At 60.7% G+C, this 27,531-nt stretch overlaps 1 protein-coding gene across 2 annotated transcripts; it reads right to left on the reverse strand.

Moving 5' to 3' along the window:
- Positions 1–1,542: 1,542 nt before the first annotated feature.
- CPZ (carboxypeptidase Z) lies at positions 1,543–26,726 on the reverse strand. Of its 2 annotated transcripts, XM_021673182.2 has the most exons (11): positions 26,639–26,726; positions 19,976–20,008; positions 17,658–18,032; positions 15,048–15,260; positions 12,291–12,487; positions 11,570–11,731; positions 10,817–10,975; positions 6,945–7,080; positions 5,535–5,674; positions 2,622–2,721; positions 1,543–1,904 (listed from the first exon to the last, which is right to left on the reverse strand). In XM_021673182.2, exons 1-11 carry the CDS (start codon positions 26,724–26,726, stop codon positions 1,543–1,545), a joined length of 1,965 nt encoding a protein of 654 aa, XP_021528857.2. The 2 variants fall into 2 exon arrangements, with proteins under 2 accessions (XP_021528857.2, XP_021528858.2); XM_021673183.2 differs by lacking the exon at positions 19,976–20,008.
- Between the last annotated feature and the right edge of the window lie 805 nt (positions 26,727–27,531).

The raw sequence follows: 27,531 nt of genomic DNA on the forward strand, positions 1-27,531 counted from the left end.
CGCCCTCCCCATGCTTTCCCCCCAGAACATACCACCCAGCCTGGGAGCGCGCCTGCGCCTCTGGGCTTCAGCTGGGAACCCCGAGGCCTTCCGTGTCCAGGCACAGCTGCCAGGAGGTGGTGGAACGAGGCTGGGGGTGCAGGCGAGGACCGTGCCGTCATTCAGCCGAGGTCAAGGCACGGCTCAGAGCGGATCCAGTGGATCCCCATTTCCACAGAGGGACCTCGCTCAGGCCTGGAGCTCTGGGAACCAGGGCAGCCGATGCCACAGCCAGGAGCACGTGAGGAGCCACTGCGTGGCAGATGCTGCCCTCTGCTATGGGCCGACCCATGTCCCTCCCACAAAATTCATCTGCTGAAGTCCCAGCCCCAGGTCCTCAGTGTGACCTTATTTGGAGGTAGTATCTTTAGAGGTCACTAAATTAAAATGAGGGTCACTGGGGTCTTATGTTAGGCCCTAGCCCAATACAAGAGAAGTGTGGACAGAGGCACATGTAGGGGCGGTGAGGGGAAGAGCTGGGGAAAGACGACTGCCAACGAGCCAGGGAGCAACGTGCCAGGAGGAGCCTGCCCTGCCCACAGGACTCTGCCGCGAGCCCCCGGGGCCGGGAGGACGCACCTCTGCTGTGGAAGCACCGGGGCTCTGCTGCTTGGTGACGCAGCCTTTGGCCGGCTCGGGTGCCTTCTCTGCTGCATTCTCTGCTCAGGCTACAGGACCCCTCCCGGCAGATCCCAGGGCCAACAGACTTTCCTGATGGTGAGACAGGGGACAAGAGGGGGTCCCTGGACCCAGGTAGCATGATTAGGATGAGGGAGGGCCCAGGAATATCCACCCCCATGGAGCCGGGCCCCCCCAGAAGCCTGTGAACCTCTGAGTGTGGTTCCCCCAACCATGCCATGGGTCCCCAGGCTCTGGCCAGCTCTCCTCCCCTTGAGCTCTTGACTGTGCCTTGGGGTCACCTGCTGCTCACCCCCATCCTCCCATTTGGCCCCCCTTCTCCTCTGCACTCCAGGACACACGCGCTTCAGCTGCAGGATCCAGAGCTCAGCTCCTGCAGAGGCTCTCAGCCCAGCCCACCTGTTTCCCATCTGAAGCCAGTTCAAGGCCTGTTGATCTGGGAAAAGCCCGTTAGTCCACCTGGCCCAGCACAGATGGGCTGGAGTCTCAGGCCTGCATTTGGGACCTGTGGGAGCAGGACAGCTGCCCGGGGTGACCCCATGGGACCCAGGCCACAGCCACCCTCCGCCAGCAAGGTCAGTCCTCGGCCCTCACTGGAGGGCGCCTTACACAGAGCCTCTCATTACAGTGGAAGGTGGATAAAAAACACTTTAATAAAACAGCAACGGCTTTGTGGGATGTCTGTGGCAGACAAAATCAAGAGCCAGGAGCCCGGGACGCGGAGGTGGGCCTGGGCCTCCGTTATCCGGGCGGATGCTCGGGCCGGGCTAGGACTCATCCGGCGGGTGCTCAGGCCGGGGTAGTACTCATCCGGCAGGCGCTCGGGCCGGGCTAGTACTCATCCGGCAGGCGCTCGGGCCGGGGCTAGTACTTGAGTAGCCAGCGCGGCCTGTGGGAGCTCAGTGATGTGAAGTAGGACCACCACCAGGGCTTGCTCCCGCCTGCCGAGGGCTGCCTGCGCGCCCGGAGCGGGTCGGGGTTGGCCTCCGTGCCCTCGCCCAAAGGGCTGGCACCTCCCAGCGAGTCATGAGGCCCAGTCCTCCGCAGCCCAGGAAGAAAGTTCTTGGGTCCCACCCGCAGAGGCTGCAGAATGAAGTCCACGCGGCCAGCCCTCTTCATCCGGGAGGGGATGATGACTTTCTTGATGACCCTGGCATAGCCAGGGGCTTGGGCGATGACAATGTGGGTACCAGGGGGCAGCAGTCTCCAGTAGTCGCCATCTGGGGCTGTGGACAAACAGATGAAAAATGATTCTCACCAGGGCCGTGGACCCAGCCACAGGGTGATGGGTGGTGGATGGGAGTGGGGAGAGGGTAGCATGGAAGTCAGACGCCTCTGCTTGGGCCTGGAATGTCCTTCCCACCTCTTTCCTCTGCCAAACTCTTATTCATCCCTCAAAACCCTGCTTAGTCACCCCCTGTTCTCTGAAGCCTTCGATGACTACTCCCATCCCCCATGCCCCACCCACAGTTAGCAGAAGTGCCCCCGTCTCTTCTGGACCACGTCTCTGCCAGGTAGCACATATCACAGTGTACTGTCATTTTTCATCAAAGGGGGACCAGAGCCCACACGGGGCTGGACACCCCAGCTTGTCAATGGGGTATGAACTTTGGGATAGAAACAAACAGACTTATGGGTGGAGGTGGCTCTCCCCAGCAATCTTGGAGAAGGAGGCATTTTCCTGGGAATACAGAGCACGCATCCACCATCACTCAGCAACCACGGCCGGGCAAGCTCTTCCCTCACCAAATGCCACAAGAGACGTAGCCTGCAGCCGATGCAGACCCCGGTTCCTGCCCACCCTCCCCGACCCAGCAAGCCTGGGGAGGAATGGAACCATCCTGCCGAGCGCGGGGCACATGTGAGTGCCTGAGGGCACCGGCTGCCACTGTGGCATTCCTGTGGCAGATGTGGGCCCCGGGGGAAGCCAGGGATGTGCTCACCTGTGGTGATGTCGTGGCGAATGCCTTTGACTAAGATCCGGGCGTTTTTGACCGGCTTGCCGTATTTGTCCATCACCACGCCTTTGATACCCCGATGCACCTGAAGAGACCAGGGAGAGGCCACGGAGATGGCTCGAGGCCTCCCGACGAGCATGGAGGCCACCCGGCTTGTTCCCCACACGCTCCTCAGAGCTCCGGGTCTCAGGGGAGCCACCGCACAGAGCCCCACTCTGCCAGCCCTCGCTCCGCCATCTTTAACAAGCCAGTCACTCCCCTCTCTGGGTCTCAGTTTCCTCTCTGGCAATTGACCGGAGCATGTTCCGGGCTTTCGAACGCCCCTGCCTCTTACTCCATCTCCACGGGCACTGAGCAGAGAACCCTTTCCTGCCACTCTTCCGACTCATTGGCTAACCCTCCCTGCCTTCCCAGCCACAGCAGGGCGCGCTGGTTCTCTCTGAGCTGAGGCTCCCAGCGGCAGCGTGGGCATTGGAGAGGACGAGGACTGAGTGCTTGCACCCTGGCTACAGCGGCACGGATTCTGTACACGAGGATAACACGCCCTGCCTTGGTACTGCTCGCCTGGCCTTGGCACAAACTGGTCCTGAGCACACAGCTCCCTGCATGCCCAGGATCCAATGTTTTCACCCAAAAAGCCCCTCCCAAGAGCTGCCTGATCCTGTCCACATTTCTTATAAAACAACTGATGACAAATCACCCCCACGACCCCTGCTCTAGTCAGCAGAACACAGGAAGAAGCCAGCCTGTGGCTCTTCCTCACCCCCAGATGGCACCCAAGCCCTCTCTGCTTAGAATACCCTCACCAGCCTCTCACTGGGAAAATTCCTTCTCTCCCTTCAAGACACAGCTCACAATCCTCCTCCTCCAGGAAGCTCTCCCTGATGACCAGCCATGCTGGGGGCTCTACCCCAGGGTCCCACAGCCCCAGGCTTCCTCTCTGCCAGTCCTGCTCTCACTTCTGCCTCCCGCAGCCCCACTTGGGGGCTCCCCCAGGAGGGTCTCTTACAGATGGCCCTCACTCAACATCGGCCTGCACGGGATGGATTTGTTCTGTCCCTGTTCTTGGGCCCAAGGGTCACCTTCATGAAGGCCGGGGTACATGGGGTTCTCTGGCAGGGACAGAGAGCTGCCACGCGGCCCCTCCCCTCGCCCGGGTGATACAGACTCCCACCCGAGGTCTGGCCAGGATCACTATGAAAAAGGCCTCAATTGGCCACGACAGGCTTGATCCTTATCAGGAGGCCGCGCCCGGCTCTCCTCCAAGACGTCTGTCTTGAGAGCTGGCCAGCGAGCCGCCCGGCCTTCCAAGGTCCGCGCTCGCTGTAAATCTTCATATCCCAAGACTTCACGTGTAATATCCAGGAGCGATGCCAGCCGCATTCAAGGCTCCTTCAACCTCTTGTTCACCAGACAGCCACGAAATGCCATGTGCACAGGCCTGGCGCGAGACCTCCTGGAAGAATGAGACTCGGTGCGGGTGGCGTGGGCCTGCGGCACGGCCGTCAGAAGGAAACTCCAGCGGCCAAATGTTCCATTATTACTTTGGGGATTTGTTTCTTTCCTACCTCGGCGGCTGCTGCCCTAGGGAGTTCGCTTGATTCTTACCTGGAGGAAGGTTCCTGATTTTTCTAGAAAGGAGGGTGCTCATGGACAGATAGCTTCGGAACAAGCAGATCTGGGCAACGCCAGACAGGCCATGTCACTCTCTGACCCTCTGTCTCCTCCTCCGCTGTCTCACAGACACTGGGAGCCCGGAGCACGAGCCTGTGTGTGGCCCGGAGACCCCAGGCCGGCCCCAACCATCCCTGCAGCTCCATCTACAAAACGGGGTGGCCCCGTCTACCACCCAGCCCGGTGTCAGGACGGGGTGCCCAGCGTGGGTGGGCGCCAACAGTATGGTGCTGTGGGTGCTGTGCCCTCAACCCTCCTTGCTGCCACAGCACACTCCCTCTGAGGCCTGCGTCTCACTGGGCATCTGTACTCCTATGCAATTTGCATGATTCTTGAAAATGCTTGGAAAAAAATAGCAGAAGCTTCTTCAGAAACCAGGCTCTTCCGTGTGACATCCCGGCCCTTCTTGGGGTCCCCAGCACCCTCGGTGTGAGCCATGCTGGAAGGGGAGCAGACACGGGCACAGAGTCCCCACGCTGACACTGAGTGCTGGGGAGACCTTGGCTCTCTGGGGCAGCAAGGGGGTCATTTTAGGCACATTCTCAGTCATCCCCACTCACCTCCCACTTCAGTCAGGCCACCCTGCCCCCCCACCCAGTCCCTGCCGGCCACTTCCTGCCTGTGCCCTCCCCTCTGAGGCCCCAAAGCCCTGCCTGAGCCACACAGCTACCCCGCCGCCCAGAGCCCTCACTCCTACGCCTCCTGGAGCACAGCACCCGCCCCATCCCACAGCTTGAGTCCTCACCGCAGCCTCAGCGCCTCTCAAAGGTCTCAAAGACCCCATGGGGATCTAGCATGCTCCCCTCTGCTGGGAGCTCTCTCTGTCCTGTGGTTTGATTTCTCCTACCCTTCTTCAAGATGAAGCCCAGTGGCCGCCTCCTCCAGGAAGCCCCCCAGCCTCCAGGCTGGGTCTGTCGCCTCGCCAGGCAGCCCAGGCCCTGTGCTCCCTTGCTTAATTGCGCCGCTTTAGGCCGTGACATCCTTGCTCACGGGGACTCCGACACATGGCCTGGCCACCCCGGCCCCCCACAGGGCACGCAGAGAGCCGGCTGCTGCATCTCAAGTCGCATGTGGATGGACAGTTAACCCCGAAACAAGTGGCAGTGAGAGGAGCGAGCGTGCGTGGTGCGGCGAGGCTGCGGGGGCCGCCCTGGGGGCCCGAATGCGACCCAGCCCTCCCAGGCCCCCGCTGGGCTGGAGCCCCGAGCCCCTCTGAGGACTCACTGTCTCCACAAAATTCAGCAGAGACTCCTTGTTGTGCTGCCAGAGCGTGTACAGGGCCTCCTCGGGGGGGAACTTCACGCAGCCCAGCTCCACCGTGATCTCAAAGCAGTTGCTGTGCAGGTAGTTGAAGTCGGACATGCCTGCGGCAGAGACGACCGGGACGTCAGGGGAGCTGGCAGGGCGCCCAGCAGGCAGGCGAGCGCAGTGGGTACTCAGCAACACCAGGGCTGAGGGGCTGAACCATGGTGAGGTAGGCGGGATGATCCCCACTTCACAGATGTGCAGATGAAGGCATGAGGCATTTAAGGGTCCCACCCCGGGAAAGGGCAGAGCTGCATCTTGAGCCCACGTGGCTTGCGGCAAAGTCCACAGGCTTCCCCACCCCCTTGCTGTCTCTGGTGAAGTAAGAGATGAATCAGTTTCTAATGGAAAGGCTCGCAGCACAGGGCAGCTACACAGGCCCCTGACGTCCCAGCTTCTGGCCACATGGTGACAACGTCCATTACTCAGATGCTGTCCTGACGAAAGCCTAGGAGGGTCCTATTAGCTCCATCTCCCAGGGAGACCACAGGTCTGGGCTAGGGACAACCAGCCACCTGGCCAGCCCAGAGGGCCTCAGAGCAAGACGGACCGACCCCGCCCACACCCACTTCTGCCCTCTGTGCCATCTGCTCTTGGAGTTTCTTGCTCAGCAGAAGCCATGACCATCTCCAAGGCAGGCCTGGGGTGACGGCACCCACAGGGCTGGCTGTGTTGAGGGTCACAAGGATCCCATGGCCTTCCAAAGTTCAGATCTCCTGAGCCACAAAGCCTACAGCTGCCGTTGACGGTCCCTGTCCAGACCCCAGTGAAGCCACAGTCCCCGTCCCTCTAGGCTCTCCCAGCCCCACCCCACCCAGCCTCCTCCCAGCCCCGCCCCACCCAGCCTGCTCACCCTCCCAGCCCCACCCCACCCAGCCTGCTCACCCTCCCAGTCCCGCCCCACCCAGCCTCCGCACCCCCCCACCTCACCCCACCCAGCCTCCGCACCCCCCACCTCACCCCACCCAGCCTGCTCACCCTCCCAGCCCCACCCCACCCAGCCTCCGCACCCCCCCACCTCACCCCACCCAGCCTCCGCACCCCCCACCTCACCCCACCCAGCCTGCTCACCCTCCCAGCCCCACCCCACCCAGCCTCCGCACCCCCCCACCTCACCCCACCCAGCCTCCGCACCCCCCACCTCACCCCACCCAGCCTGCTCACCCTCCCAGCCCCACCCCACCCAGCCTCCGCACCCCCCCACCTCACCCCACCCAGCCTCCGCACCCCCCACCTCACCCCACCCAGCCTGCTCACCCTCCCAGCCCCACCCCGCCCAGCCTCCGCACCCCCCCACCTCACCCCAGCCCCTCCCCGCAGGGACCGCACCTCCCGTGAAGCTGTACCAGTCCGCCCCGTTGATGATGCTTCCTCTCTTCAGGAAGTTGCCCCCACACCTGTTCTCCGACCTGTCCATCATCATGGGGTGGACCTCGGCGTAGGCTCTGGACAGCAGCTTGAACATCTGGAAAAGAGACATGGCTCAGATCAGGAAAGGGTCCCCTGCAGGATGCCCTGAGAGCTGGGGTCAACGAGGGGAGGAGTTGCCGGGGCAAACACCTGCAGTGCAGGTAGGAGAGGGAAACGGTGTCCCGCAAAGGACAGTGTGTGCGAAGACCGGAGGTGGGTCACAGTCAGTCTGGAGGCCAGGTGCGTGGGTACCTGGGGTGATCCCTGAGCCTCTGCACCTGGCCGGGAGCATGGGCTTTCTCTCCTGAGGGTGCACACTGATGTGGTGTCTGCAGGGTGCGTGTAGGTTGGCTTGGCAGTTTATAAAGCTGGGGCTGTTGGAGCAGTGAAGGCAGGGGTGGGCTGCATTTTTACCGACTTCATCTCCAAAGCCGACTTCTGTGAATAATCACCGCTTCGTTCCCCACCCGAGCACCATCAGAGGCTGGGACTCAGCCTGCGGGAAGCCCCTCCTTGACCGCCCCACCTTCCAGCTTCCACCGCAGTTGACACAGGGACAGGACACAGCCCATGGGACATGCCACCCCTGGCACGTTTGGATGTGTGGCTGGGATCATAGGCCCCTCCTCACGGGCCTCCCTCCTCCCCAGCCCAGAGCTTCCCCCATTGCGCCCATCCCCCAGGCAGAGTCCACAGGTCCTCCTTAGTGTGGGTTCTCGGCCATCTGTAAGTCCCAGGCTGACCCTGGACAGTCTCTAGGGCTAAGGCATGGAAGGTGGCTGCCGACCACCAGTCCCCAAAATCCTGGGGTGCAGGAGCCCAGGCCTGGCTCAGACAGGCCTGACCTGGGAGGGCAGGTGCAGGACAAGGATGTCAGAGGAGCTGTCGGCCCAGAGGCCGGGTGCACGTGGGCAAGGGAGAGACACAGATAAATGAAGCCAGGCGGGAGCAGGGAAGCGGGACTGAATAGGGACCCAGGACACAGGCTGAGGACTGTGGGAAACCCAGGCTTCCCAGCTCCTGCCCCATGAAGCCCTTGGGAAACTGGCTATGCTGATTCCCACAGCGAGTGTGGGCAGAGCCAGAGCGTGAGCAGCATTTGGGCAGAGGGGCAGATATGGAGGGGCGAGAGGCGGCCGTGGCCAGCCTGCAGGGCCTTGAACACTGCCCCCAGGTGCTGGCTCTTGTCTGTAGGGCACCATGGGAGTTTGGGGAAAGGGAACCTTGGCACACCCCAGCCAGCCTGCCCCTCTCATGCTCCCCCACCAACCCCAGGCTCCTCCTGGGTCTCTGGTTTCCAGAGATCACTGCCGGCCACCGGGCTACACCATCACAGCCTGATGATCGATGGCTTGGGAACAATCTCATTTTCTCTGGCTCTGATGGGTGACCCAGGGTGAACATCCCCCCTGGGACATCTCACATCTGGCTCTGAGGCTGAGAGACACTGGGCCTGTACAGAGGTGGACACCTGCCGTGCCCAGCCGCCATTGCCCCCAAGAGCACAGGGGTGCAAGGCCAGGCCAACAGTGAAGGCCACCCAGTCACCCCTGTGGGCACTTACAAAGGTCTGAGCAGAGAACCAGACACCTCGTCCCCTTGCACCCTTGGTGTGTACTGCCTGCAAGAGTCAATGAATGAATGAGGGAGGGAAGGAGGGAGCGTGGGAGTAAATGAGTGAAAGAATACGAGTGAGTGAATGAGTGAATGAATGAATGAGAGGATGAGTGAGTGATGAGTGAATGAGTGAATGAGTGATGAGTGAATGAATGAGTGATGAGTGAGTGAATGAGTGAGTGAATGAATGAGAGAATGAGTGAGTGAATGAATGAGAGAATGAGTGACTGACTGAATGAGTGACAGAATGAGTGAGTGAATGAATGAGGGAGTGAGTGAAAGGGTGAGTGAATGAGTGACTGAGTGAGTGAATGGGTGAGTGAATTAGTGAGTTAGTGAGTGAGTGAATGAGTGAGGGAGTGAATTAGTGAGTGATGAACAACTAAAGGAGTGAACGGGTGGGAGAATGAATGAATGCAGGGCAAATGCGCTGGTGGCCCGGGTGTTGCTGACTCCGCCCCTGGTCTGCAGGGTGCTCAGCCTGCTCTTCCTACTCCTGCTGGGCCACAGCACTCAGCATGGGCCCCTGCACCAGGCTCCCCGGGGTTCCCCTGGGGATCTGCACTAGGTGGCCTGTGCCTCTAGTGCCCCTCCCTGCCCCACGGCTGAAAATCTCCACCTCATCCATGGGCTCCCTTTGGGAAACTGCCACCTCATGGAAGCCCTCCTTCAGTCCCAGACCAGACTGGGGCTTCACCCCTGATACATGCATTATCATGTATGCACACACACGCACAGGCACCCATGCACACACACACATGCACCCATGCACACAGGCATGCACACACACACACTGGAATCCATGCACACACAGGCATGCACACGCACACACAGGCACTCATGCACACAGGTACCCATGCACACTCACATAAGCACCCATGCACACACAGGCATGCACATGCACACAGGTACCCATGCACACACACACAAGCACCCATGCATGCACACACAGGCACCCCTGCACACACATGCACTCGCAGCCCTTCTGTAGCCCTGGCCATCTCCTTGCCAGTTTCTGGCCCCATCTCCCACCCTAGACTGAGGACCCCAGCACAGGGACCAGTCCCATTTGCATTCGCAGTGGTGGCCCCAGGACAAGGAGGGGCTGGGTGAGGCAGGGTTGATATCTGAATGCCAATGGGGGCCCAGCTGTGTGCCTGGCTGGGTGGCCTCAGAGAGGAGAACAAATGACGTGTGAATGCCACTATCAGGGGCTTGGCACCTGGCACTTGCCCACCCAGGGCCAGTCCCTCTCTCCCTGCCCCTTCCCCCGAACACCAAGGGAAAGTGCAGGGAGGGAGGCGGAGGGCAGGCCTGGCTCTCCACGAGGCCTGGGGAGTGACTCGGGGCCATCCAGAGGCTGGGTAGAGGGCAGGCCTGGCCTCCGGTGGGGTGGGGACTTCCAGGGGCAGTTCAGGCAGCTAAGCTCCAGGATCCGCAGCTGGGGGCTGGGGGCTGGGGGCTGGGGCCCACCTCCGATCACAACCCCTCCCTCAGCCTCCGCTTTCTCATCCACAGTGTGGGAAGTGACCAACTCCACACCCTTCCCCCAGCAGGTCTTCCTAGGGTTAGGGTGGGTTGGGAGAGTCTCATTGCTGGCTGCTCTGCAAACAGTAGGAGAAACTGAGGTCTGGAAAGGGGAGGGGCCTCACCTAAGGGCCCAGGTGCATGGTGGAGCCAGAACGCCTTCCCTATGCACCTGTACCCGCTAATTCCAGAGGGGCCCAGGTGAGAAACACACAGGATCCCCGGGAAGCAGGACGGGCAGGTGCCATGCGTGCTGCAGCACTGCCCTCTGCCGGCGCCTTCTGGAAATGCACTCCCCTGCGGTGGGAAGCACTGGGGACCCCGCCAGGTGCAGGGTGGCGCTCAGAGGAACAGCGGGCTAACCAGGGTCCCCACCCCAGGAGCTCCCAGATGGGGACTTGGGAAAGGCAGTGCAGCCAGCCTCAGAGAGATCAGGGGAGCGAGGGCTTCTGAGTCTGCAGACTTCCAGGAGGAGGAGGCTCCTCTGCAGAGCTGGGCCTGGAGGAGGTGATGCTGACCCAATCTGAGCAGAGGCTCCTAGGAGCTTTGTCTTCAAGGAGCTCAGAACCAGGACCAGAAGTGCACCAGCTCCAAGGGGACCGTGCACACAGTCTCCCTTCCCTGCACGCACCCCGCGGCCCTCTTACCTTCTCATCAGGCGTGGGAGAAAACATCTTCTCCTCCTGTGGGTGCTTGGAAAAGTCGAAGGGGTAGGACACCACCAGGTCGCCCCCGTGAAGGCTGGCTGAGAGCACGAAGGGGATGGTCTGCATCCACTTCATTATTGCCTTCGTCTCCGGGGCCACCTGCCCAGGACACAGGAGGCCACCCTCAGGGCTGGGCTTCCCCGCCGGCCCCCAGCCATGCCCCGGGCTTCCACAGCCCTCTGGGTCCAACTGGTGAGGACCGAGAGTCAAATGGAGGCTGCTTCTAGACTGATCGATTCTGCCTGACTAATGTGCTCACGGGACAGGTGGGCTGGGCCCAGGCAGGACTCGGACTCGCTGACCCCCACGAAGCCCTGGACTCCAACCCCGAATGCCCTCAGTGCCCTGGGGGAGGGGGACCTCCCCAACATGGGAAGCAGAGGCCGCCCATCCAGAAGGTCTGGGTGTTTGCTAGAACATTCTAGAAAGCTACTGACAGTCTCTACATCAATGCACCAGCTGGAGTCGGCCCCCATCACTGGGCCCCTGCAGGGATCTAGGCGTTTCCAACATTAATCTCTGAATCTCACCAACAGCCCAGCAAGGAGCTGTCCCTGTTTCACAGACAGGTAACTGAGGCAGGAGCTCTGAGGCTCTCCTGCCCCCGGGGAAGGACAGCACCGGAGAGGCCTGGAGTAACCAGGGGCCCCTGGATGCCTCGGTGGTGACAGCGTGGGCGGCAGTGGCTCCTACCTTACCCCACCAGTAGTGCTCAGGGATGGGGATGTGGTCACTGCGGGCGCTGCGGGTCCCCACCAGCCGGTAGTATTCGGAAGTCAGGTCTGGGAAGTTCCGATTCAGATCCAGGTTCTGCGCGTTCTGCCTCCCGCTCGTCCACCCGTTATAACCGGCACCCTGAAAACACGGCCAGCCCCCGACTGCAGTCAGCACACCCCACCTTCCTCCCTCCAGATGGGTCTCACGCTGGGCCGAGGGTCAGGGCCGGGGGCTTTGGTTTTTCCCGGCTTTATGTGATGAGTTTGGGAGCATGTGTGGTGCCCTTGGCCGCCTCTCCACACCGGCACTCCCTTCCCGGGGATCCATGCTGATGCCACAGCCTCAGGACCGTCCCTGGCTGCTCCCCCTGAGTGGGGCGCCCCCGACAGTGACCTGCTCTGCTCATCGCCCACCTCCCTGAGAGCTCCCCTGACACCCCCCGACACACACAGGCACCGTCAACTCCCTTTCCATCATTTCCCTCTATCTCAGGCATCACCTGCTTAATACACCTAGCATTCTCCATGCCTTCCCTCTCACCAAGCCCCTGAAGCAGGGCTTTGCCAGTGTCGACCTGCTGGGTGCCCCTCTCCTAGAGAGGTGGAAGCAAAGCACGGCTAGCATAAACTAGTCGTGAACGAATGAATGGGGGTGGTGCGGGCGGCGGCCCACAGGACCCGGGCATCTGGGCGCTCACCTCGGCGGCTGCCACCTCGTAGCCGTCGGGGTTCATGGAGGGCAGCAGGTGGATGCGCGTGGTGTTGAGCAGGCGCTGAATGCGGGGGTTGCCCAGCAGGTACTCGGAGCACAGGTACTGGGTCAGGTAGATGAGCATCTCCCGGCCCGCCACCTCGTTTCCGTGGATGTTGCCAATGAGCTTCACCTCGGGCTCCACTGGGGGCAAATACAGAGTCTTGGGGCGTCGTCGCAAAGCCTGGGGTCCCCAGAGGCATGAGGCCCCTCCACTCAGCAAGGGTGACCAGATGGGCTGGGACCGACTCATACTCGTTTTGACTCAGGAATCTCTGTATATAACGAGGTCTCATCAAGGTCATCACTTTCGTTGAGCTCAGTTTTTATGTCTAGCCAGAATTGTTAGCATAACGCAAGAATATTGATAATATACGTTATCATTGATCCATGCAGATTCCACTGATGGTCGCTCCTCATGCTTGTGCCATAAGTCCAGGTGCACATGGGTGCTGCGCTGGGAAGGCAGTGGGCCCTTCAGTGGATGAATGGATGGGTGAATGAAGGAATGGATATATCGATGATGGATGGACAGATGGATGGATGGATCAGTGAGGGATGGATGGATATATTGATGATGGATGGATAGATGAATAGATGGATGGATAATGGCTGGATGGATGGATGAATAGATGATGGATGGATGGGTGGATGGTTAGATATATCAATGATGGATGAATGTATAGATGGATAGATCAATGATGGATGGATGGATGGATGAATAATGGCTGGATGAAATAATCGATAAATTGATACATGAATGAATAGATGGATGGACGATGGATGGATGTGTAATGGCTGAATAAATTATGCATGCATAAATGGATAGATGGACAGATGGATGGATGGACAGATGGACAGATGGATGGATGGACAGATGGACGGATGGATGGTAAATGAGTGGAGTACAGGAAGAAGAGTGATCCAGGCCCCGTGGCCTTACTAGCTGTGTGACCACAGGCAAGTCACCTCTCCTCTCTAAGCCTCACACTGCTCACCTGGAAAACGGTATCTCCCTCCACAGCTGTGTGTGGTCTAGGGACCTCCAGGGATGAAGGGAAACACCCATGTTCCTCGGATGCCACATCCCGGGGTATAAATTACCCAGGAGGCTTTCTGCGCTGGTCACCTCCCCTGGCCTCTGCACAGGGCCACCCCTTGCCCTCAAATTCCAGTGCTATAAGGAGAGCCTCTGCCTCCTGCCCAGAGCATGTCACAGTTGGAGGGGGGGCATGGTGGGCCTTGGGGGCCAGGGTGTGGCCAGGTGGCCTCTGGCCCCCTGGTAAGAGAAAGGGCCTTTGGGCTCATGGTGTCTGTGCTGCCCAGGCCAGAAGGATGAAGACTGGCAGAGGCTGCCAGCCCCGAAAAGGCCAGAGTCCATAGCCCAAGAACAGGCGCATTTTTCAGTAACTGGTGAGGACCGAGAGTCAAATGGAGGCTGCTTCTAGACTGATCGATTCTGCCTGACTAATGTGCTCACGGGACAGGTGGGCTGGGGGCTGAGGCCCAGGCAGGACTCGGACTCGCTGACCCCCAGGAAGCCCTGGACTCCAACCCTGAATGCCCTCTGTGCCCTGGGGAGGGGGACCTCCCCAACGTGGGAAGCAGAGGCCGCCCATCCAGAAGGTCTGGGTGTTTGCTAGAACATTCTAGATTCTTAGACACTACCAGCCTGAGTGGCTCTTTGCAACTTAGGGTAGCAAATTATGACAGCGATAAAATTTGATTTCCTAATATGCCCTGCAGGAAGATGCCTCTGAAGGAACAAAGGTGCCTAGCAGCTCCCACCTCAAAACAGGATCCAAAGCCTGATGCCCATGAAAACAGACTTGGATTTTTAAAATAGAAAAATCTCTTTATTTATAGCACTCTGCGGTGTCACACTCCTGGAGCAGTTTGGAAAAGGAGCGGTCGGGTGCCCGGGAACAAGGGCTGCACAGACAAGGTCTTCAAACGGAGAAAACCCACAGCGCGTGGCCACTCACTCCGTCTAAGTGCAGAAGGGCCTGGACTCCTGCGGCCTTTGTTTCGCCCCTCCCTGACTTAATGCCTGTGACGTGCAGGGCCGCTGCCCTCCTCCCTCCGGCCTCCCAGGCGACTCCCAGACAGTCTCATCCCTGCACCATCTTTTCCATCTAAAATTTCTTGTTTGGCCAGGCACAGTGGCTCACACCTGTAATCCCAGCACTTTGGGAGGCCAAGGTTGGGTGGATCACCTGAGGTCAAGAGTTCGAGACCAGCCTGGCCAACGTGGTGAAACCCCTTTCTACTAAAACTACAAAAATTAGCCGGGTGTGGTGGCGTGCACCTGTAGTCCCAGCTGCTTGGGAGGCTGAGGCACAATTGTTGAGCCCGGGAGGTGGAGGTTGCGGTAAGCCGAGATCACGCCACTGCACTCCAGCCTGGGCGACAAGAGCGGCTGTTTCTTTGTCTTTTCCGCCACTAGATCAATGTCTCCATAATTACAAAATAACCTAGACCGCCTCCCTAAATTTTGAAGCAAGATGGATGTCTGGGGAAAGTCTCCTTTTTACATATAGGGGTTGCCCATGCCCAGTGGGGTGCAGCCCTCCCCCAGCAACGCCCTGACGCCTGCAGCTATGCCCAGGATCCCAAACACCCCGCCAGCTTGTGCACCCCAAGGAGGAGCAGCCCCAGCCCTTTCCTGAAGCAGGGCCAGGCCAGGCCTCCCAAGAGCACTCACTCAGCTCGTGCTGCCCAGGGCGGCTGGAGAACTCAATGACTAGCAGGTCCCTGCCGTCAAAGCTGCGCCCGATGCTGTAGGTTCTGGCCACGTGGGCGCAGTGGGCGGCCGTCCGCCTCAGCACACGTGCCATCTGGGCGTAGGAGTGGTGGCTGAAGCGGATGAAGGTGGGCGGCAGCCCCGAGGGCAGCGCCTCGTCGGCCTCCAGGCCTCCTGGGGGAGCAGCAGGGGGGCTCGGTCAGTGTCAGACCCCAAGGCTTCCTACCACGGCCTGGGAACACTGACCACCCACAGCCCCCTCAGCCCCCTCTACACGACAGCAATGCCTGGGCAGCTCTATCTCCGATTCAGACTCTCCCTGTAGTGCCTACAGCAGTATCTAAGCCAAATGGCACCCAAGATGTGTACACTGCGCAGCGCCATGGCTCCTAATGTGACTGTGAATGCACGTACTCTGTGGCCACTTTGGGAAGTTCCTAAAATACAGAGCAGGACCACAGAAAGGAACAGAGCTCGGTGGGGTGCTGGACCCCAGGCAAACCCCGGCTGGGTGTGCAGAGGGGCTTTTCCTGGCTGCGTTTTCCATGGCGGTGTGGCGCTCACGTAGGTCAGGATTCTGCTCCGTTTGCGTGGCGAATGGTGTCAACGGGAAGGCTCCTAGCGGTGCCCCCGCCCCCCACCCCGCTGCTGTAAGGCTGCCCAGTATTTCTGTTACCACCTCGCTAGTACAGCAGTGAGCGCCTGCACCAGGGAGGAAACTGAAAGGGGGGTTCTGGGAAGGACTGGGGGGAAGAGGGAGGGTTCTGGCTTTAGAAAATGGATGTCTCTATGCCACATATTCAATGGCTTCCCTGCCATCCTTCCTCCACTAGAACAGAGGCACCCTGAGGTCGCCTTGTGACCCCCAGCTCCCTCCGCCTCTCCGGGGACGGCGCAGCCAGGCCCACAGGAGCATGACGCAGGTGCCCGCAGGCTGTTCCTGGGACCGCAGAGGGTTAATGTGTTTCTCTAAGCTTCTCCTCGCCCTGTGGTTTTGCTTCTGCTCAAAACGGTTCTCCAGGGGAAAGACAGCAGAGGAAGCCAGCAATTTGGCAGAGGAGATGCCCAAAATAACCTCAAGCCATGTCCTTGGGCTTTCCCAGGCTGTGGGCTTGGCGCCCGGCCTCGCCTCCCTGGCCTCCCCCAGGCACCTCCACCACCTCTGAGGGACTGAGCTCGGCCGGCAGCTGGCTCCCACCTGCTGGCAAAGGGTAACCCCCCGCTGCTGCATCTGCATGGAAACCCAGGGTAGACAGGGTCCGCCCTTCTCAGATTGGGAGCCAGAGGCTCCAAGACATGCCAGGACCAACCCTGAGTGCCTGACACAGCCTGGAACCCAGAGCTCAAGGAGCCCAGCCCAGGCGCGTCTGCGTCCCCTCTCCTGCCCTCCTCAATGCCCCAGCACAGAGCCACACGTACAGCAGGCGCTCGGTCGCTGTTTGATGAATGGCCAATCCACCCCTGCACCCGTGATGGGCCTGGGCCACTCCAGCTAAAGACCCCAGTGCTGTCACCCTTCCTGAGATGCCGCTTCCTCTTCCACGGAGCAAGGCTGTCGTGAGACTCGCGTGAGCTGGCACTTGTGGCACCCACAGTCAGGTCCTCTGAACCCAACCACAAGTGGATGCTGCCCTACACAGGTGAGCGTGGCACCCGCTGGCCCTAGGCTGTTCAAAGGCAGGTTCGGACTCATTCAGATGCGATGAGATGCCCACAGCCAGGTCTCAGAGGCAAGAGCCAGCCTTGGCGGCCACATGCGGCTGCTGTGACTGTCTTGGACAGCACGGAATAGAACATTTCTCTCCCACGGGACAGTCTAACAGGCCAGGGCTGCTGCAGATCACGCAGGGTCTCTGGTGGACACCGACTCGTGGGACGGCAGACACAGGGACCTCCATGCGGGGCCCCACCAGCCCCGCTGCCAAGCGGCCCTCTGGGACCTCTTTGCTCACCTCGGAGACAAGTGGCCCATTGTGGCCCAGGCCTGCCCACTCCCCCTCCACCGGTTTATCCACACGAGACCCCGAAGCCTTTTCCACAGCCCCTCTCCTCCTTGAGCCCATAGGGCAGTGCAGACCCCGCTGGGAGGCATCGCTTCCCCCTGTGTGATCTTCCAGGCCCAGCAACGGGCAGTCCTGAAGCTTTGCCCACCCTTGTCCAGGGTGAGCGCTGCGGCTGGAGGGTCTGTGGCCAAGGACTGGACCTCGGGGCCAGCCCTGCCCTCTGAGCCCAGGCTCCCCCACAGGAGGCCTCCTCATTGCACCCTGGGCAGGGGCACTGCCCCCACTCAGACTCAGCACCTTCCACCCCAGCCTGCCCCTAAGGGGCTGGAGCCTTCTGCTGGGGGCCCCTGGGCAGTGAGATGATCCCCCATCTGCACTGAGCCCCCAGCCCTGCTTGGCACTGTTCTGCGGGGAACGTGCTGACCTGGGGAGCAGCCCTGCCCTCCGCCAATGCCTGCACCATCGCTGCCAATGAAAAAGGCCTCGCGCTTCTTCTAGTGTGGCTCTTGGTCCTCCGTGACCACCTGGACCCCGTGACCACGCGGACAGCCCCGCCACCTTCCCTTACCCCGAAGCTTCTCCAGCGGGTCATAGCAGCCCTCGTCCTCACGCTTGAAGTATCGGTGACAGTCGAGGAAGTAGGGCCAGGCCATGTCGATGGCGTCGAAGGCTGGCTGGCAGGCCTCGCGCAGGCCCTCGCAGATGTGCCGGCAGGGTCTGCGCACCCGGCCGCCCTCACACCGGGGGGCCAGCACAGCACAGCCCAGCAGCCGCAGGTCCGGGTTGCACTGGCCCTCCAGGAGCTGGTGCAGGACGCTCAGCAGGATGTACTCGGAGCTGGCCTCCACCGCCTCCCGCGACCAGTGCTGCAGTGGGGTGGGGAAGGTGGTGTGGTTGTAGGCGGCGTCACCGCAGGTCCTCAGCTGCAGGTCCACGCAGGTGGCTGGGGAGGCAGGGTCGGCAGGTCAGTCCCTCCTGCAGTGGCCCTGACCGTCACACATCAGACATTTACGAAGGGGACCCCACGTAGGGCCAGGGCCTGCAGGGAGGGGGCACCCACAGTCTGGCGGGGGAGGACCAGGACAAGACCCTGTGCAGGAATCAGAGCCTGTGAGAGACCAGAGAAGGCGCCTAAGACCAACCAGACTCAACTACCCTCTGGCAAGCGCGCTACAGCAGGCTGCCCTGAGCCCCAGCATCTCCCTCTGCGCGAGGGCCTGTGGACAGGCACAACCCACCTGGGAGCCACGGTGCAGCACAAAGGTGTCCCAAAGACACACCCTGCTTTGGGTGTCTCATGTCTTTGGGGACCCTAAAGGCTCAGGTGGGGCTCAGGACTTGGATGAGAAGCAGGTAATGACAGATGCAGCTCAGCCGGGTTCATCTCTGCTCCGCAGCTCGCAGGGACGCCTTAAGCCCAGGCAGGAGGCAGGTCCTCACTGTCGCTGGGCCCCTTCCTGTTTCCTCATCACAGCTGTTTGTCCAGCTCCAGAGGCCCCATCTCTAAGGCCCTCGTCAGCCTAGCAGCGCCCTCCAGCCCCCCTGGGAGCAGACTGTGTGCCCACAGCCGCTGGCTCCACGCCCGCACCCCCAGGCGGCCTGCTCTTTTCTTCAGTTAGACTTTCCAGATGTGGCGTCGCATGGGACAACTCACGACATTTTGCCACTTCTCATGTCAAAGTCTAGAAAGGACGGGATTTTTTTTTTTTTTTTTGAGACGGAGTCTTGCTCTGTCGCCAGGCTGGAGTACAGCGCGCAGTGGCGCGATCTCGGCTCACTGCAACCTCTGCCTCCCGGGTTCAAGCGATTCTCCTGCCTCAGTCTCCTGAGTCGCTGGGACTACAGGCTTGTGCCACCACGCCCAGCTAATTTTTGTATTTTTAGTAGAGATGGGTTTCACCATGTTGGCCAGGATGGTCTTAATCTCTTGATCTCATGATCTGCCTACCTCGGCCTCCTAAAGTGCTGGGATTACAGGCGTGAGCCTCCACACCCGGCCAGGACAGGATTCTTTCTGCCTCACATTGCTCTGCTCCCCACATTTTACAGCGGGTGTGGTGGCTCACGCCTGTAATCCCAGCACTTTGGGAGGCCGAGATGGGAGGATCACTTGAGGCCAGGAGTTTGAGACCAGCCTGGGTAACACAGCAAGAGTCCCATCTCTAAAAATAAAAATAAAATAAATAAAAAATAAAATAGAACAGACATTTTACACATGTCATTGATTTTGTACCGGGAAAACTTTTTTCTGATTTTTTAAAAGCCTAGTTCTTCCACTTAGAATATACCAGATGCTCAAATCTGTCAGGAGGCCACCATGAAATCAGGGGAAAAGCCCTGTCCTAAGCCCTGGCCTGAGCACTTGACATTGGTTGGATCTCACATCACTTCTGAAACCATCTCACAAGAGCCGTCTAGCCCTCCTCACTTCACAAAGGAGGAAATCAGGGCCCGGCGGGGTAGGGGACTCACCCACAGCCCAGACTCAGCAGGGGCCCGGCTCAGAGCCAGAGACCACGAAACGCACGTGGACAAGGGCCAAACGCAGCACGTGTGACTGCGAGGCCTGGCCCAGCCCACCTAGAGCTGACCCCTGGAGCGGCGACGGGAGCAGGTGGGCGGGGGGACGGATGGAGAGGACATCTCTGCAGGGGCTAGGCTGGGCATAGCCCGGTGGGAAGCCGGGGAACCTTTTCCTGGCTGATGTTTTTTTGTTGTGTCTAATTTTTCTCTGGCTGTTTACGAGGGGGTTCTGGTTTGATTAACGGGCTGTGTTATCCATTACCCACTTCTGACATCACGTGTTCAGCTGCCTAAAGTGCTCTGACAGTGTGGGGGCTGCAGCCCTCCTACAGAACAGAAGCCAGGGAGGTCCCGGTACCGTACCGCTGTCTGCAGCTGGCGGCCTGTGGCATTCACCTGGAAAGAGAGACACAGCACCGTTAGGGGCCTGCCTCGCCCACCTCACTCACCGGGCGACACACACCCAGGGCCCCTGAGCGCAGGCGGGGACCAGCCTGGGCCGCCCTCTGCCAATGCCATCGCATGGAGTCTTCGCAGCAGTCACCCCCATTTCCCAGGTGCCAAGGCTGCGTCTGAGAGCTCACATGACCTGCCTAAGGTCAGACACCCGGGCAGCAGTGGGGGTCAGGGGCATCTAGCTCGAAGCCTGGGGCTGAGCAGCGCTGCCCACAGCCTGCTGTCCGGGACAGAAGAGCCCTGGTGAGGGGTCTGTGAGTGCTGTGGTGCAAGCACCTCCCCCGTGGCCAACCTCAAGCTTCCCACAGTAAACTGCTGAGTTCTCAGAAGATTCCAGAAGTGTTAACAGTCAGCCCCCGGAGCCCTCACCAGCAGGCACCGCTGTGTCACGGACCCAGACCCCCCCAGAGTCAGCCACGCAGGCTCCAGGCCCCCAAAGCCACCACCAGGGTGTGGCCCCTACCTGTTTCCTGAGTCAGGGGCCCTCTTCCAGGAAAGAAGGGTCAACGCACAAAGCTCTCCTCGCAATCCTGGGTTTTGAGGGCCCTTTCCGAAGCCCTGACACAGACCCCGACAGTAAGACCCCCGGGAAGGCCAAGCACAGCCACCCTGAGCAACGCCGGCTGCTAGGGGCCCCGGATGAAGCAGAGCTCAAGGCCCTGTGTGCATCAAGCGGGAGGACGCCTCTGAGGCAGGGAACCCGGCGTCAGGTTTAAAGCCCGGCTAATGCTGGGACCGGCCCCTGCCGGAGTCCACCTGGCCAGAGGGGTCGCAGGCTGGGCGGTGGGAGCAGTGGAAACCGGGAGAGGGGACGTGAGCCGAGGGTCGTGTGGAGTGGGTGGGGAGGCCAGGGGGAGGCGGCAAGCAGGCTGGAGCGGAGGAAAAGGCCTGGCTGTGACCCTGCACCTCCAGTCGAAACCCAGAGCCTGGAGCTGGGAGACGCAGGCCGCTTTTCCGCGCTCAGCCTAGGATCTGGGGGCTGTGAAAACCTGGCTGAGCGCACGTAAGGAAGCAAACAGGGCAGCTGCCCTGACGGTCACGGAGACCCGGGCTGCTCTGCGGCCAGGCAGCTCTCACTCTCGGGAACCTCCCGGGACTCGGTTTCCCCGCCGTGGACTGGGCAACCACGGTCCCGGATCCCCACACCAATCGGCTCACAAAGCTCTGGTGAGATGGCGACGCTTAGGGCCCTGTCCACCACTAGGCGCTCCTAGGAGAGATCCGGTTTCCACACCCATAACCGACGACCAAAGGGGTCGGCACAGTGCTCCCCGGTGGGGAACGGGGCGTGTGCAGGCGGCCCTGGGGAGGACTCGGTGGCACTTGGGCTCACTCTCCCTCCCTGTCCAAGCTGGTAGGGAACAGGGACCATGGGCCACGAGGGCCGTGGAGGGCAGGGAAGATGCCCAGCCCCAGACCGCCGGGCCCAGGTGCAGACCCCGCATCACAGCGGGGGCCCAGGTGCAGACCCCGCATCACAGCAGGGGCCCAGACACGTGGCTCTTTCGTGTCTCCATCTCCCCCATTTCACGTGGGTTCACTATCATCATTTTGCAGAAAAACTGAGATGAGATGGTCCATAGTCCAGGCCCAGCCCAGGATTTGGCACGGGTTAGAGGCTTCAGAGTCACATTGCATATCATTACTGTGACCGTTTCAGAACAACGCAGAGACCGGCTGCAGGAGCCCGTGCTGTGCTAAGTAGGGGAGAGTAACAGGTAAGGGTACTGTTTTCCTAAAGCATCTGAGAGCGGGGCTGCCAGCCCTAACCCGAGAGAGGGGGCTGTAGTGTGCCTGCCCACCTGTGGCCGCCCGTCCATGCCCGCGGGTGCCCACAACGTGCTCTGGGGTGAGCACAGGGGAGATTGAGTCCCCCCGATGGCTGTCATAGGCCTTGGGCGTGGGGCTCTCCAGGCACCTTCAGTGACTCTCAGGCCTTCAGGGTCCAGAGCGTCCCCAGACTCCACCCATCTGCAGCATAAAGGAGGCATGACAGCTTGAACCCACACTTTAGGGAAAAAGGAATGAAAAAAAAGCTGATCCGGGATTCTGCCTGGAACACTGTGCCCTCACCTGCCTGTCTGTGTGGCTAAAGACAACCGGGTGATGTTGGGAAGAACAGATAAAAGGCTTGATCCACACATGGACCCATGTGAGCACCCATCCCGCGAGGAACCCCAGTGAGCACCAGTGTGAAGAGCTGGCCACCAATGGGGCCACTCCGGCACCAGGCTTTGCCCTCAGCTGACTCGTGGTCCCATCCTGCACTGAGCTTGGACTGAGGCAGATGCTTCCGTGCCGTCAGCTCAGGGCTTAAGGTGATCCCAGCCCAATGCCCCTACTCCACTCCCTGGGCACTCATCACAGGGCTCTGACGGTGCCCAGCTGGCACTGAGCTTGGCCTGGCCCTGAGCTGGCGGCCTGGGTGAACCTAGAGCTTCGTCTAGACACACAGCAGACGTGAGTGAGAGGAAGAACTGACTTTGACTTGACCCCGGGGCCTCTGCTGGCCTTGGGAGCTGCAAGGTGAAGTGTCCATCCCTGCACCTGCTCCTCCAAAGCCACGGAGCACCCACACAAGTGACTGGACCATCACACAGGGCCTGGACAGGTGAGCCCTCCTGGCTTCCTGTGGCTTTGAGTCTTCCCTATTCACAGATGAGGGCACTAAGGCTCCAGGATGAACCACTCCCTGTGCCTCAGTTTCCTCATGTGTGAATTGGGATAATGGTCACCCCTACCTCACAGGGCTGTCGGAGGACCCATCGAGAGTAATACGACAGCAGGGCGAAGTGCCCAGTGAGCGCTCAACAGAGGCTCGGGGCGCACGGTAGGCAGGAGCAGGACTGTCCGTCGTGACCCCCAACCAGCTGTGCAGCCCCGTCGGGGTTTCTCAAGGCGCCGGAAGAGTGTCTGCGGGCTTAGTCACTCCCCTTCCACTGGCCGCCATGTACAAGGCACAGAGGGGGTGGGTTTGTTTGCCAGGGCTGCCCTAGCAAAGTGCCTGCCATGCGTGGGTTAAAGCAGCCACAACTCAGAGTTCTGGAGGCCAGAAGCTGCGATCAGCGGGTCTGTGGGGCGGCACTCCCTCCGAAGGCTCTAAGGGAAGACCCCTCCTGCCCCTTCCAGCTCCTGGTGGCACCAGGTGCTCCTTGGCTTGTGGCCACAGCATTCCGGTTCCTGCCTCTGTTGTCATGTGTGAACTCTGTCCCTGGGTCTGTCTCTGTCCAAATCTCCCTCTTCTTCTAGGGGTGCCAGTCACTGGGCTTAGGGCCTGCCCCAATCCCGTGTGGCCTCATGGTAATCAGATTTCATCTGCAAAGGCCCTATCTCCAAGTCAGTTTCCATTCACAGGTACCAGGGATGATGTCATTAGTATGTCTTTTCTGGAAGACACAATTCTACCCCCAACAATCAGCAAGCCCCAGTGGGTGCTGCTGTGGCCACAGGAGAGTCAGGATGGCCTGGGAGGGGCCCGCAGGGGCTGCGATTGCCCCAAGACCACACGGCCAGTTCCATGACGTGGCTGGACCTTCGCCAGCGGGCTGGGCCTCCAGAGGCCTCTGGTTTTGCCCCTCACCACACAGGGGTGGGCCCACTGACCCGAAGCCCACTATCTGCCTATCCCAGGCCACACCTGCCCTGGCAGCCACAGAGCAAAGCCAGGGCAACCGTGGGTGGCTGGTCTGTTCACCATCACTTCCTCACCCCACCCACCATGGGACACAGACATCCCCAGATCCCCCTGCAGACTTGCAAATGCACAGCTGGATGAAAGCTTGTGCCCCTAGAAGGCTCTCAAGCCCCGCTCTCCAGTACAGCAGCCACAAGCCACGTGGCTACGGAGCCCCTCACAAGTGGCGAGTTCAAACCAACGTGTGTGATGTGTAAAATGCACACCAAATTTCAGACAGTACTAAACACAGGGTAAATATTTCATTAATAATTTTTATGTTGATATCAAAATACTGGAATATTTTGGACATACTGGATTAAATAGAATTTGTTATTAAAATCAATTCCATCTGTTTCTGTTACCTCTTTAGTGTGGCTGCTAGAAAATGTAAAATTCTGTGTGTGGCGGGCGTTGCGTTTCTGTTGGACGGCGCTGGTCTGAAAGCTGCTTTTGAAATGGTTCTAAGCCTCTTAACCACCAGGTGGCAGCATTTCTTCAATGGGGGAGTGAGATCGAGTCAGTCCTCCCACTCCTAAACTGACCAGTGATTGTGCCCAGGTCAGGGATGAGACCTGAATGAGGTCAGAGAGGTCAGACCATCTGCCCAGGGTCACACAGCAGAGCTGAGGAGTCAGAATCTGAATCCCAGGCCTAGAACATGAGCGTCCCCAGGGTCTGGTGAGGACAGAGAATCCTCCACCAGGAAAGGGTGAGGCAGAGGGGGAGAGCTCCAGGCTTGCTCTGAGTGAGCCCCAGATGGTGAGACAGGGACGCGGCAGCCCGGGGTGGGGGGCCTGCACTGCAGCTGCCTGGCTCTGCCCACTTCTGCCTGTGGGCCAGAAAGGTCCTTGACTTCCACCTTCGCCCATAAGAGGGGAGACTGGACTGGAGGATGAGTGATTTACCCTAGAAACACTTGCCGAGGCCACAGCTGTGCTCAGCACCTGCCAGGGACAGAAACCAGCCCCCCACCAAATCCAGCTGGGTGAGGACAGGGTGGTCTGCGCTGCCTGCGTGCAGAGGAGGAGGCTACACCTCTCCCTGGGAAAGGGCAGGTCAGGAGAGCTTCCTGGAGGAGGGGGCTGTGGTCTCCAACAAGCCTGATACTAGATACTGTCTGGGCTCTCAGGAGCCAAGAGGAAGCCCATCCACAACACTGCACAAGCTCCAGCAGCACCCACCCACCCACCCACACACACACACTCACACACACACACACCACCCCCTCACACTCCCCCGCATACACACACCACACACACACATCCCAAACACACTCACCTGCATGTGCACCCACACACACCCCACACTCACACACACCCACACACACCCGCATACACACACCCCAAACACACACACCCACACACACACCCGCACACACACCCGCACACATACACCTGCAGGTGCACCCACACACACACCCGCATACACACACCCCAAACACACACACAAACACGCACACACACACACCTGCATGTGCGCCCACACCCCACACACACACACCTGTATGTGCGCCCATACACACACACACACCTGCATGTGCGCCCACACCCGCACCCCCACACACACACCCCTGCATGTGCGCCCACACACCCCCACACACACACCCCTGCATGTGCGCCCACACCCCACACACACACACCTGCATGTGCACCCATACACACACACCCCTGCATGTGCGCCTACACACCCCCACACACACACCCCTGCATGTGCGCCCACACCCCACACACCTGCATGTGCGCCTACACACCCACACAAACACACACCTGCATGTGCGCCCACACACACACCCCTGCATGTGCACCCACACACCCCCACACACACACCCCTGCATGTGCGCCCACACACACACCTGCATGTGCGCCTACACACCCACACAAACACACACCTGCATGTGCGCCTACACACCCCCACACACACACCCCTGCATGTGCGCCCACACCCCACACACCTGCATGTGCGCCTACACACCCACACAAACACACACCTGCATGTGCGCCCACACAGGGGGGAGAAAAGAGTTCAGACGTAAGGCGAGGAGCAGAGATGGAGGGGAAATCCAGGCATCAACAGGACGGAGGAGAAGCATCGCTCCTGGCACAGCCTCTTGCCGGGCGCAGGCGGTTCTCAGGTATCCACAAACCCCCGAGAGCAAGCGATTCTGAACCTGACACCCTGCACCCTGGGACCCACACCAGGCCCCACCCCTGCAGGAACCCAGATGTCTGCTCCTGATGAGAGCCCTGAGCACAGTTGGCCAGATGCACCCCTACACCTGGAGAGGCCGTCAGGCCAGGTGGGAGCCCAGGATCCAGCCCCCAGCCTCTGCCTGCTCCCCACAGCCGCTGCACACACCTTGGGTGAGGTCCCAGAGGGTCGCTGCACCCCTTCCCTCTCCCGGCCCCAGATCCCTCCAGGGGGCCCACCCAGCCCTTAGGGCCACTTCCGGAGACTTGCGGTCCACATCACAGCCCCGGCTGGGAGGGAGGGGTCAAGAGTTTGCCACAGCCCAGAAAGACCGCCCCGTTCCTGGAAGGACTCCGGGACCTTGGATGGCCTCTCGCAAAGTCCTGGCACCTGCTCCCTCAGACCCACCTGCAGGGCACCCAGCTCCTGTGCCCGACAGGAGAGGGACCTCACCCCTGGCCCAGGCACGGTGTCCCTCTGCAGCCTGGGGCCCCCGCCTGGATGCCATACAGAGCCCGCCTGGGGCCCCCGTCCAGGGGCGAGGTCACCCTACCAGTCTCAGGCCACATGGTGCCCACTTTGGAGACGTTCTCACCGGGGCCATGGGCGCGTGACCTACGGGGAGAAAGCTCGTGGGCCCCTGGGAAGCAACGGGTCCCACTCCCCGGAAGTTGCAGGGTGGAGGGTGGGGGCAGGGGCGGCCTTACCGGCAAGGCTCCCGCCAAACTCGCACCCCGGCCGGGCAGCGGCGGCGACCAGGGCGGCGAGGAGCAGCAGCGGCGGCGGGGGCGGCATGGTGGGGCGGCGGGCCGCGGGCGGCGGGCGCAGTGATGTGGCACTCGGGCTACGCGGGCCGGTCGGGGCTCTGCGCTCACTGGGCTCCCGCCCCCGGCGCAGGGAGCGCGCCCCAAACGCAAATGCAGGAGTCGGGTTACAGTGGGCAGCGCCAGACGCCAGAGAAAGGATGCCGCTGGGGGAGGGGGGCGGACAGCAGATCAACGCCCCTGTCTGCTCTGGGCGGAGTGTCCCGCCCCTTCCGAAGGGCCCCCCCCATCCCTGCCCCTCCTTGGGCCTCAGTTTTCCCGTCTGCCACCCGAGCGCACTGTGGAGCTGCTCTGCGGATTCCCTGCTGATCCTAAAACCCCCGTCCTGCACAGGCTGCGTCTGTGTGGGGAGGGGGCTCTGGCCACAGTGCTGACCCCAGCTGGCCATAAGCCAGGCCAAGTCCTCCTGCCCAGGGCCTGTGCGGTGAGGAAAGTGAAGGCCTGTCCCCACCTTCCCACCCTTGTCCCCCGTGTGGATGAGGGGAGGGGGCTTTGCTGGGCGGCTGAACCTTTAGGAGCCATGTGCCTCATGGGTTCCTTTACCGGCTGTACCAGTGCACCCAGCACCAGGCACCGGAGCCAGCTACCCCTCAGCCCTGAAACTCAGGACAAGCCCCTTGGCCCAGAGGTTGGGATAATGGAGACGGTACCCACTGTGGCCCCAACTCATCGCTGGCATCCAGTGGGTGCTGCTTCCTTGAGGTCATCTGCTCCAGGATGCCCATTTCCACACCCCTGGGATCTGGGGCATCTGGCGCCCAGCCTGGACACAGAGA

Source organism: Aotus nancymaae, unplaced genomic scaffold (genome assembly GCF_030222135.1).
Source record: "Aotus nancymaae isolate 86718 unplaced genomic scaffold, 86718_ANA_hifiasm-v0.15.2.pri h1tg000006l, whole genome shotgun sequence".
Lineage (NCBI taxonomy): Eukaryota > Metazoa > Chordata > Mammalia > Primates > Aotidae > Aotus > Aotus nancymaae.

Bases quoted from the DNA above. Each gene is read 5' to 3' on its own strand.
- CPZ (XM_021673182.2), bottom strand. From the start codon at position 26,726: ATGCCGCCCCCGCCGCCGCTGCTGCTCCTCGCCGCCCTGGTCGCCGCC. The intron at 11,732-12,290 runs GTGAGCGCCCAG...CCGTGTTTTCAG, and splicing joins ACGAGGTGGCAGCCGCCGAG to GGTGCCGGTTATAACGGGTG. The intron at 2,722-5,534 runs GTGAGTCCTCAG...TGGTCTCTTCAG, and splicing joins TGCTGAATTTTGTGGAGACA to GTGCATCGGGGTATCAAAGG.